Raw genomic sequence first — 12,388 nt, 5'->3', positions numbered from 1 at the left:
ACAGATTACCATTGGGAAAATAAGATATACAAAAAAATAGATATACATTTGTAATGTTAATAACAATAATAGCTTTTAACCACGACAAGGCAAAGTCAAATATCCACCGACTCATATATTACATATACAATCATGAATATGGCAAAGTATTCATAATATACTGAGTAGCTGTAATGTTTTGTTTGTGTGTGTCCTTGATGCTTCCTCCTTCTGTAAACGCATTTACCAGACACTGCCAAAAATATTTCATCTTATTGAGTCACTTCATCTAGTACCGTCCCTCACAGTGGTTCACAGAACAACTGAAAAGCTGCACAGTGGGAAGAAATATTTAACGCCTACATAAGCCACATTTTAGACCTTGATAATAACTGAGTGAGCGTACTTTTAAAGTCCCACAGTCGGATCTTTTCACAGGGCTGAATGCCAGATGAAATGACTCACGGTAAAGTTCATTATTTTTTTTTTTTTGCAGCGTTGCTGCATAGCCTCGGACCACACAAGTCACACGACAGCCTATTAAGAACCACTTTAGAACCACGACAATAGAACCTCTGTAAAATCATATACGATTTATCATTTAACATTATCATTATTCACAGGTTAATACAAGTCCACACAAGTACATTCCTTTTTTTTTTTTTTTGCAACATAGAAGAGATTCTCCAGTTCAGTAGACGATCAGGTCGAGATGTTTCAGTTTGTTCATTTTGCTGATTTGTTGCGTTGGAGTTCTCATGGCAGTAGCAACACGGGATAAATATTCAGTCTTACTCGAGGTCTAAAGGCGATTCGAGAAGTTCGGAAATAAAACGATTTAAGTTAAAAGATTGTTACAACTTATGCTCAAACATATAAAATAATATGGCTGCACTCAGCATGCAAGGAGAGCACCACATAAAAACATTTCTTGGTCACAAACAAACAAAAAAAAAAAAAGAAACATAAGCGAGGAAGGACGTCGTTGCTCCGCGCCTGCCTTGCTTTCAGTTTGATTCGCTGCCGGCCACATCTACAGAACCAAAAGCAGAACGCCAGAGGTGACGCAATGCGAGGAAAATCCTTTGAAAAACAAAAATTAAAAAAAAAAAAAAAAAAAAAAAAAAAAGATGACTAAGATGTAAAACAGCGAGGACACCTCTGTCAAGCCACTGGGCCTTGCGGTTAGAGAGAAGGACAGGAGGGGTGCTCCTCACACCTGGTTTTCAGGGTATCGGCATCAGTGATAAAGCACCTCATGCAGATCTTCAGTTGCCGGAAGAATCTGCCTCAGCGGCCGCACCTTTGATATCCCAGGCTCCTGTGGAAGAGACAGAAAACAATAAAAATACCAAACTGTACCTGCAGACAAAAGCACATAATTCCACTTTATCAAATTAAAAAGAGGCTCTGAACGGACTAACGCCTCTTCTTTTAGATAGTTCTTGGAGTAAACAAGGCTCTCTGCCTCTCTTTTTGTTACCCACTGATGTGTATTGAAGGAACACGCTAGCTGCTGTTTGTTTTGCAAACTTGATCCTTTGTGGTATGGTTCCAGTGTCAGACAGAGTTAGATTATGTGGTTAAAAACAATTAAAGGGTTTGCACAGCAGGAGTCACCACAGAGAACAGAAAGTAAATGGCATGAATCCGACTCCATAACCGATCCGCCAGAAAATGAGCCGAGCCCCGCAGACTTGCAGACCTTTCTCCTTCTTGTGAAAACAGAAGTTTTATAGTTTGCTTAGTTACGGTGACTTTGAGACATGACTACAGAACATAATGAGTGAAACGCCCAAAGCAAAGAGAACTGAACATGGATTAGGTTCAGTGTAAACTGATACCAAGCAAAGAAAAAGATTAACAGCTCATTTTAATTGCAACACAAAAACACATCCGTTTTTCAGATCTGCCTCACAATAGACAGAACCTGTTCACTACTGTACTGTGTGCATTATTATGCTTAAAAGGTCACCTTTTTTTGTGGTGAATAAAGAAGAAAAACTGGAGTACCGCAGTTACTCCACTCCTCTACTACTTTGTGGTTTTGGCTCAGCACCTGGAGTGCTTTTTTTTTTTTTTGTTTTTTTTGGTGTGTATGTGCTGTTCTAGTTTGCATTAATACTAGACAATTAATAAATGTCTGGACTGGACTAGAAGATCAACTCAGGACATCATATTGAACTTTATTTTTGATCAATGATTATGAAAAGATAATAGCGATAAATGATGGATTCATTTTGTACCTTTTTTCTTTACCTACTCCTTAAAAGCCTGAAGTCAGTGACTGTTTATTTCACCTCAAGCCAAGATAATAAAACAAGAGTGTTCCAGAGAACCAAGGTTATGGTTCTTGTGCTCTGCAGTTCTCTTCAATATGTATCTATCCTCCAAGTTTGAAGTCAACATGTTGCAGTTACTGCGATACTGAAAGTGTGACGGACAGACAGATGGACGGATGAGTGTCTCCCTGGTTTCCATGCACGTCCCCTGAAGTGACAGACTTGACAGTCACAAACACCCCTTCTCTGGGTCTCTCCCCAAGCCCGAGGAGTCTTTTGCCTCTTTTCCATTAGTACCTACTCAGCACGACGGGCAGAAGTCACTTGATGTAACCATGGTGTGGGTTTGTTTGTCTCTGTTTCCCTTGCTGTCGGGGTTTAAAAATGACACGTTTGCTTCTGGCGAAGGAGTCGCTCTCATGACTCAGCTAGTGACGACACTCCCTGGGCAATCAGGGGCATGCTGTTCTTCGACGTGACATTTTCAGATTGCCTCAGATCGCTTGGAACCCCAGCTGAGCGGGTACTAAAAAAGTACCTGGACCAAATGGGAAATCCTACAACCTGTGTCGAGTCGAGTCGCACTGAGTAGGTACTAGTGGAAATGTGGCATTTGTGCTCCACCTCATCTTTTGGTTACTTTATTAACTTATTTTTCTGTTGAATTGTATTTGAAGTTCATGGAATTCCACTGTTAAAAAAAAAAGAAAGATCTTTTTTTGTCAAAATTATCTTGACTATATATGTATTTTTTTTTCTTTTACCATAATTGAGAAGTGCTACATCGTAAAATCAACTGTTTGCTGTTATTGACAAAGGACAGGAAAGCACGAGCCTTACTGCACAACACACTGAGGACTATTTATATTCTAGTTTTAGTCCTATATAAAAGCAAGGTTACAGAGCACACACGTCATTTTGCAATTAAATCATTATCCTATGTCATTATTTGCGATTATTTAGGAATTTCCAAATATCTGAAATTTAAGAGGTTCTGAACTGTTATGTTAGTAAATGTGAATGGAGACAGAAACATATTTGCGGTTTTTGATGATTCATTGCAGTTAATCAACAATCATCAAAAACAGACTGCATGTACCTGCCAATAACACCATTCAATCGCACACTCACACTGTCTCATCACCGTCTCGACGCACAAACATCACTTTGAAGATGGCAGCTGACAGCGAGTGGTCACAAACCTACTCCCCATTTTCAAAGTAACCATTGCAAAGACAAGGATATGTGAAATGGTCGCACACGGTCACAATAATTTTGTTCGTGCTGCAGTCTCTAACCACTGTTTTCCCAAGTGTGACTGCAGCAGAAGCTAACCGTCCTTCATCCTTTCGTTAAAAGGGGTCATATGATTTGCATAGAGTGGAGCTAAAGCATGACTGGAGATGCTGAGATCTTTTACCTGAGAGGGAACTGTTGGACTTCTGCTTGTGAAGCTTCTCTCTCTCCTTCTTCCCCTTAGGTATGATCTTTAGCTTCATGCTGCTGCTGCTCTTACTGCTGCTCCTCACAGAGTCCTAAAAATACAAGCAGAGATTGCTGGGTACACAATGAGGAATATTTTGATATTTCAAAGTTGTCAGTGAGGGCAGATGGGCTGCTATGAGTTAGGACTGAGCAACAGAAGTGACACTGTGGCACTTTGCTGGTTGTTAGTCTGCCATAATGCCATAGCTTCTCTCTGAGACAAACAAACACAGCATCCCATCCCACCTCCTCAGTGCACTGCATGAGCGGGCAGATCCAGTGGATGTCATCCAGCTTGTGGAGCTCAGCGCTGAGGCTGTTCAAAGTCGAGCGAAGCTCCTCTCGCTCCGGAGACTCCGACTAAGAGAGAAGGGGAACAGGAGATGAATTATAATCAGAATCTGACATGCGATCATATAGACAGCTACTGTTGTGCAATATTTTTCCTACAGACTGACATTAAACATCTGTAAGCCAACATCTGTTCTGTGTTGATATCCATTTTGACCCCTTCTGAATATTGTGTATATTCACAGTTGCGTGAATACCTGTTAACGTGTCAACAGTGGTTATTTTCTTTGAAATTAATTTTGCATGTTATGCTAATACATCCTCTTTGCTGCACTGCTTAATCTGCGTGATCATCACATTTCATTTCATCTCTCTCATCAAAAAAAGTTTAAGGAAGTAAAACCACTACCTGTGGTTCACCATTCACTGTTAAAGGAAGTGAAAGTCACACCCTGTTTATTAACTATACTTCAAAACAGGAAGCAGATAAAATGCATCTCCCTGTTATCACGATTCCCTTTTGGTCGATTTTAGAAACATCCATCAGATAAAAATAGCTCAAAACATTTTGGTCATTTTTCATAAAATTCTCTTCATCTGATGAGCTGATAAGTGGATAATAAAATACAAGTGTTAAGTGAACTAAAATAGCTTAAAAGTGCTTTATGTAAGATTTGCCAAAAGGATGTGCAGAAGGCTATCATCTGAGCCATTGGCCATTGCAGTCTGATAGAAGCTGTTATTAGCCGATTTACTAAAAATGCAGGAGAGTTTGGAGCTTCGTTTTGGATCATTTTCCAGTTGTAGGAGGAAACTGGCACTTCCACAGGGTACGGCTCACGTTGAAATATGGAGCATTACCCTTCCTTGTTCAAAATTCATTTATCTTATACAAACCGTCCTCCTTACCACAACCAAACCATCATATTTCTCCACCATGCTTTATAGTTATTGTTAGGCCGCCTCCATCACCTATTTGGTTTCTTCTACATCTCACAAATGCTCTTGTTTTTGAACATAACACCGCAAACTTTAGATTGATGCGTCCATAAAGCTGTTTTCCAGTCTTCCTCCATTCAGTGTTTTTGAAACTATTTATTTATGGGAACTATTTACTGAAGCTGCCACTTGAGTCACTTCTTTCTGTTCTTGTTAGAGCTCGTATGCATGTTTCTGTGAAGGGATTCCTACCTTCCATTTTTTTATCAATTTCCAGCATGCTGCAGTCTTTATATCTTAGCTGGTTGCACACAGGAAAAGCAATATAGTGACCAGAGAACATGCAATGTCAAAAAAAAAAAAAACTTCTAGCAATTCCAGGCAAAATAAGTAACGTCCACTTTAAAGCTACATCCACAGTGGAAGTGATGTGACTGCAGTGACGTAGTGACCAGAGACCACAGAAACTATGACAATGAGCGAAACAAGCGCCACAACGGGAGGTGGGCGGGGCCTGAGATAAACTTTTCTTTACTTCCAGGTGAGTGACTGAAGAGACTACCAATGAGAGTGAAGGATACCTTAGCCTAGACTGTCTGGAAGCGATCAGACATGAGCTTCCAATCAAATGAGCTCTCATTAATTTGCTCTTCTGCACTGCTGAAAAAGGTAGATTCCCTTACAGAGTAAGTAAAGTTGACAGCAAACACAAAACTGAACAAATACGCTGAACGGCAGAAGCTGAAATGTAAGATGTGAATGTTCGAACAGCTTTGGGAGAAACGAAGGAACGAACACAAACAAGATGTATGCAAAGAAAACAACAGAGAAGAGAGGGATAAACCGTCGGGGTGTACCAGCAGTTTTCCATCGAGCAGCATCCTGGTCTCAGCCTGGAGGACTTTACTGCTGTTGACAATTTCCACCGCCGTGCTGCGACTCAGACACTAAAACAAACAAACAAAAAAAATCATGTGGGGTTTTTAATCATCTAATGTCCTGTGATGAAACACGGGGATTAAGCAACGTACTGCAATAAAACTGTACATTTCATCCCTCTAATATGTAATAATTTCAAAATGACTCTTATGAAGACATACAGTGTCCTTGCAGAGACATCACTGATGCACTTCAGGTTAACAGGCTGCAAATGTAACAGCCTCTAAACTGACATGAAACCCGAGCATACTGCTGAAAATCTGGACGTTTTACTTCTTCAATCAACTCGCCCATCTGCCCATTCATCTGTCCCTGTTTCTTCCTCTGCTCTCCGCCTCGGTTTCTTACCTCGGGGCTGGACAGTTTGGCCTCCGTGAGCACCAGGGCGGTGGCGTTGACGGCGTGAGCCAACTCCTGCTCTACCAGCTTGTGGGTTTTGGCTGCCTCGCGGATTCTGAGGAGGATAAGGCAGGAAATCATCAACTTGAAAGAGCCGTAATTATTTTTTCGACATGTTGAAAAAGCACAATTATGGTAGTTGTTCAAATAAGTCACTGTAACCTGTTGATAGGGCGGAAGGTGCATTTACACCGCTCTTCTTATCCCACCTTTAACTTCAGTTTCAAATCTTCATCATAATGAAAATAAAACAAAAATCCTCACTTTAAGTTAACATTCAAACTTTCTCTTCTCAGATATAATGGCAGCAGGTAGAAGCGTTCACATCTTCTATCGCGCTCTTAAATTATTTGTAACAAATCTCCCGAAAAGAAATTCCCTTTATGAGCATTTCTCCACATCTGAGGCAAGTTTACAAGTGTAATTAAAATATTTATCATCCTGAAAGGAAGGCAGTTTTTAAGACATAACTGAAGACATCATCATAATCCAAGCAAACTGAGGCAGGTAGAGGAAGCTGCAGAGGGACACTACCTGTTTCTAAATGTGAAAAAAAAAGAAGATGGACTGGCTCATCGTGCAGCAGAGACAAACTTAGACCAACTTTGCAGATAAACTAGTTAATTGCAGTGGGATGAGAGAAATACCCCTTAATGAGCTTCACACAGATCAAACAGCCTGCTTTTCTGTCCTGTAAGATGGAGATTATTCGAAGCTGTTCTTAAAACAAATAATCAACCATGCCTTAACATATTTGAGGCAAACTTATTATATATTAGATACCAGAATCTATGGTATTTTAAGACAAACAGCAGACCTTACAGAGTGTTTACATCAACAACAAAAACCAAACAAGAATGATACCCCCCCCATTTGAATCTTTCCTTTCCTACAGGTATTTAGCCTTCAAATGGTGCCTTCTCGTTTTTTTTAAAGGGTTATAATCTGAAGGAAGAGAGTTTTTTTTTTTTTTTTTCCCACTGAGCTTTAGAAAGAATGATAAGTAGAAACTGCTGATCCTACACAGCCATCTCTAGGGTTTACAGAGAACGATCAGAAAATATCCAGTGGGCGGCAGTTCTCTGGGTGAAAATTCCTCACTGATGTCAGAGGTCAGAAGAAAACGGACAGACTATATATGTATAGTCAGGAGGGAAACAATCGCTCAAATAACAACCTGTTACAACCAAGGTATGCAGAAGAGCATCTGTGAACACACAGCAGCAGAAGACCACACCAGGTGTGACTCCTGTCAGCTACGAACAGGAAACTTGGGCTAAAATTCACACAGGCTGGTGAAGACTGGACAACAGAAACTTGAAAAAAATGTTGCCTAATATGAAAAGTCTCAGTTTCTGCAGCAGCATTTGGATGGTAAGGTCAGAATTTGGTGTTAACAACATGAAGGCATGGATCCATCCTGCCTTGTATCAACGGTTCAGGCTGGTGGAGGTGATGTAACGTCTATCCCTTTATGACCACAGTCATAAAGAAAAACAAGTTAAAAAAAAACAAAAAAAAAAAAAAAAATGCCCTACTGTGTGGTACAGCCTGTCCAGGAAGCCTGCGCTCCAGTTTTGGAGGGCAAAATTTTTATTCTGGTGAAAAAAAAACCAAGATGGCAACAACATCCAACTTTTCTAAAAGGTGTGTGAAATCAACACACAGTTAGGCTGATTATCCAAGAACTGTAGAACAGTTAAGACAATGAGAGACAAGATAAAGTGCCGCCTACTTGTTGATGAGCGTGTCAGCCACGATGCCCAGCTGCTGAACCTGAGCGCACTCTTCCTCGGTCAGGTACTCCATTGACTGCTGGGAGTTAAGGCGGGGCCTCGTGGCACGGTAGCTGTCAATCTTCCTCTTGTCCTCCCACGACTTTAGCGTGCTCTCAAACGCCTGGTTGTAAAGAGATGGAAAAGATCTTTTGAACATCTAGGAAAACACATCTAATAAACCTCTAGTGCTGCTGAGCCCATCTCAGTCCGTAATTCAAAACAAAATCAAATCCACGAGCCACCTGACGTCTGATTTGAGGGGTTTCCCTCTCAGGTATTGTGCGTGTTGTGGGAATAAATCTCAGGGTGCGTTTCAGCTCATGTCTAGACTAATATGCATGAGGAAAATCATCTTTTTTTTTATCTCACGAAGGAGCAAAGAAAGAAAAGCGTTTCATTATGAACTTAATTTAACAACCTGCCAATGATCATGCCTCAAGCCGGCATCCAGCAGGGAAAACATTTACCCGAGGCATAACTGTCACTATTTCACTGAATAAAAGCCAGATTTAGGAGGATAAAACCAGCGAGCCAACTCTGTGGTGCTTAAGGAGGGGAAACCATGGAAACAAACTGCCCAAATGTGCTTGGCTCAAGAGAGCTCTCAGAGGTTTGAGCAGCATGAAGGGAGAACAAACAGTGGGTATGGATGTGATTTAAGAAATCCCAAAATAGAAAGAGTCAACAACAGAGGCAGAGAGCTGAAGCTGAGGATCTGAGGGCGGATTTTCAGCTGCAATGTTTCTGAAAGGGAGAGCATTTTAAGCCAGTGCTGGTTTTCACATGCACACAGCAGACATATGTATGCAAACTGTCAGATAGCAGTTTACTGTGTGTGTCGGAGCTTACTCTGTCTCTCGTGAGCATCTGCGCACGGTTCTTGTGGACGATCTTGACGATGCCGGGCGGTTGGATCCACGCTTCCCCGTCCACCTGCACGGGAACCCCCTCCTCCCCCAGGATGGTGATCTTCACCTGGCGGCACTGAGAAGCGGCAGAGCGCAAAACAGCAGCTGTCAGATGGAAGGTTTTTGAGTGCTTTTTACCAGCTAACCCCTTCACTTCACCTCCCTCTGTCATCTACAGAAACACCGAGCAATTCATGTGAAAACCTGCAATTTGAAGAATTAGGAGCGAGGCATACTGGGTGTTGATCTTGAATTTTCTTTTTATTACTAAGGCATGGCTCTGCTTCTGGGCCTCATCTTGAATGCTTTGAGAGTCGGTGTGTCTGAACCAAGTGACCGCCCCTCCAGGCTCGGAGTGAAGTACTCTTAACTCTTAGTAAATCAAGAGATTTTCACAGCTTAACAAGACTTTGTGACCAATCACAAGCCAGTTCTCCTTTTCTAAATCACCAAGACCGTACAATCTGTGTTAACCAGGAAACCTGACCAACCAAGAAAGAGCTGTTTTTCATCAATCATAATAACAGTATGTTATTTATTAACTTTAATTGACATTTCCTGAGAGGAGGAGCGTCTACAACACACTGTCTTTTTTCCCTACAGGATCTAAAAGTCTCTCAAACTGGTGAGCTAAGATTCTTTTTTGTATGTAGCTTGTCTTTCATCTCCGACATAATTTTGACTTTGGTTGTAGATAGCTATTGAGTTACAGCTACTGATGCCTTTGAAAGAGGATAATAAAAAAAAAAAAAGATGCTGATGTAAACCAAAGCAAGAAAGTGGTTTTAAAAACAGTCTATCAGATATTATGAAGGTAAAAGCGTTGTATGCGTGCGCGGTACCTGTGCAATGCGATGGTGCTGCAGGTTGATGACTCTGGAAACAGCCATCTGCATGCTGCCGAACACCGCCACCACCTCCAGCTTCTTATCGTCAAAAGACGGCGCGCCAAAGTTCTGGAGGTGAAATCTTACATCAGCAAATTTGCTTGTTTGTTTTTTTAAATTGAGGATGTGTCTTGAAGGGCCCGTTGCACAACACTCACATTGTCCTCCTTGGTGCCTCCCCAGAAGTTGATACCGCCTGCATAGCTGGGGATGTTGAGGACGGCCAAGCCCTGCAGACTCGGCAGAGACATGGGAACCCCGTCACACTGTGGAGAGAGGAGAGGGAAGCTTACACGGCAGGTTTGAGGGAAACAGCTGATAGCTATTTGTTTCCCAAAACAGAACCTGTTAAGAGTGTGTGTGTGTGTGTATTTTACCTCCAGCTGAACTCTCTGCTCCAGGTTCTTGTACGTCTTCTGGACCAGCTCTTTGGTTCCCAGGACTCCGTACCACATCATGTTCTTGGTGCGACTACTGCAGAGGGAAAACGAAACCAGTCAGGACTGAACACGATTCTTGTTTACCACATTTTATCCATCAGTAATAAATATTACTGAGTGAACTAATTTGTCACTTGACAAATTGTATGAATAAATAACATAAAATCCCAAACTGAGTTCAGTTTGGGATTTTATGTTATTTATTTTTATTTTATACAATAACAGCTATTCATACAACAACCAGCTAGTTTTTTGCTTCCACCATTAGTAGGGCATTATTGGTGGGCGTTTAAGATCTCTGACTGGATGTTTCTCGCTGAAAAACACCTTTATTTACAATTATTAAGGGTGGCTGTAGCTCAGGAGGTAGAGCAGGTCATCTACTAATTGAAAGGTTGGTGGTTTGATCTCTGGCTGCTCCAGTCTGCAAAGTATCTTTGGGCAAGATGTCGAACCCCCGAGTTGCTCTCCGATGCATCCACTGGATGTTAGATAGAAAGCACTCTGAGTGCTCAAAGTAGAGTAGGAAAGCGCTATACAAGAACCATCCCATTTACCATTTACCAAGTATTGCTGAGAATATCATTGATTAATAGGTCGTATATGGTGTATGTGACATTAAACTAATGAAGGAACAAATGAAGCGCACAGAATGATTACCTTCACCTTAAACTCCGAACAATAAAAATCTTACAGTAAGTGTTGCAGTGAAAAGGTAATAAGAGGTAAAGAATATAACTGCACATGAGGAAGGCTCTGTGAACATGTCAGGGTTGTGTGTCTGTGTGTGTTACCTGCATTTCTTCGGGTGCTCGTCTCTCTTGTTGTTGAACTCAAGGGAGATTTTGGCGTCTAGGCCGATGCCGAAGTAGTTGTTCATCACGCACTTCTCTGAGCACTGCCTGCAGACACAAAGCATGTGGACTAGAGGTGTCAAACTCAGTCACAGGACGGGCCAAAATTGAAGACACAGTCTGAGTTGCCCAACAGTATTAAAAATAATAATTTTTATCAGCAATATGAATCTGAATGGCCAGAATACAACAACTTTTTCCAACACATTAAATAAAATATAAAATAATATTTTTCTTCAAAAATAGCATCAGGAAAAATGAATATATTTAAAGCAGATGAAAATTTGCAAATTTTTAAGGTAAAAACTGAATTTCTGCACTTTACAGTCAGAAAAACTCAGCAAAAAGCGCAGCTGGAAACACAGCGGTGGAGACCTGATCTAATTTTTTTTTTTGTTTTTTGGGCAATCACTCGCGCGATCATGCACTCCCATCCCTGAAGCTGCACGGACGTATGAAGATGTTTCATTACGTCGCAGAGAAAGGCCGACTCACACAGCCACCTTTCATCCCGGAGCCCTGCTGAGACTTTTACTTTACTTTTCATGAAGTTGACAGATATCCTCGGGCAGCTCATGGCACCTGTGTGATAAGGCACGTCGCCAAATTCAGAAGTTATTTCCTCCAAAACCACCAGTGATTTAAACCTTTGCCTCTTAAAAAGTTCACTGTCTGTGTTACGGTGCTCATGACGGGTTCTGTCTTCGGGACTTTGCTGCGCAGCGTTTCCTCGTGTGTGACGCAGTGATGCACTGTCAGCTCACCTGTGCAGGCCTCCCTCTGCATCTTCTACCGTATCCGTCCCACCAATCTGCACTTTTCCCTGAACATCGCAGGCGAGGAAAAGAAGTACGGTTTACCCCCGATGTCAGCGTTCAGGTCCTCTGCCTCCCACCCGTTTGGAAAATCCCTATTTCCACTTTTCATTTGGCCATTTTTGGGGGTCAGGCAGCTTAAATGTCACTGTAAAAAGTGCTGACCGCTGTTTTTATCCACTGATCACTGATCAATGTGTCATTGGCAACAGGGAAAACAGGTTAGTGCGCAGGTCTTGGCCTGTGCGGCAGCTGCAGTGCATTGTGGGATTTGTGGTATAAGTGGTGGGAGCGCTATTTACCCGTGGGCCATTAATAATAGCTATATGAAATCATCTTGCGGGCCTTGAGTCTGACACGTGGTGTAGACAGTTTAATGCCTGCCTCTGTGT

General features: G+C 41.7%; 1 protein-coding gene across 1 annotated transcript in view; it reads right to left on the bottom strand.

The window, feature by feature from the left end:
- Window positions 1-1,119: 1,119 nt before the first annotated feature.
- The window catches only part of LOC115797367 (diacylglycerol kinase eta), a 96,788-nt gene continuing 85,519 nt past the window's right edge, over window positions 1,120-12,388 (bottom strand). The window contains exons 20-30 of the mRNA XM_030753933.1: window positions 11,122-11,229; window positions 10,265-10,361; window positions 10,046-10,153; window positions 9,843-9,956; window positions 8,942-9,076; window positions 8,050-8,213; window positions 6,264-6,369; window positions 5,834-5,923; window positions 3,993-4,106; window positions 3,682-3,796; window positions 1,120-1,300 (exon numbers count right to left, since the gene is read on the bottom strand). Of these exons, the coding sequence (XP_030609793.1) occupies window positions 1,248-1,300; window positions 3,682-3,796; window positions 3,993-4,106; window positions 5,834-5,923; window positions 6,264-6,369; window positions 8,050-8,213; window positions 8,942-9,076; window positions 9,843-9,956; window positions 10,046-10,153; window positions 10,265-10,361; window positions 11,122-11,229 (1,204 nt within the window). The 3' untranslated portion in view covers window positions 1,120-1,247. The remainder of the gene's footprint in view (window positions 1,301-3,681; window positions 3,797-3,992; window positions 4,107-5,833; window positions 5,924-6,263; window positions 6,370-8,049; window positions 8,214-8,941; window positions 9,077-9,842; window positions 9,957-10,045; window positions 10,154-10,264; window positions 10,362-11,121; window positions 11,230-12,388) is intronic.

The sequence above is a fragment of the Archocentrus centrarchus genome, chromosome 18, assembly GCF_007364275.1.
Source record: "Archocentrus centrarchus isolate MPI-CPG fArcCen1 chromosome 18, fArcCen1, whole genome shotgun sequence".
In the NCBI taxonomy this organism is placed as follows: domain Eukaryota; kingdom Metazoa; phylum Chordata; class Actinopteri; order Cichliformes; family Cichlidae; genus Archocentrus; species Archocentrus centrarchus.
This window is presented reverse-complemented; position numbering and strand designations above follow the sequence as displayed.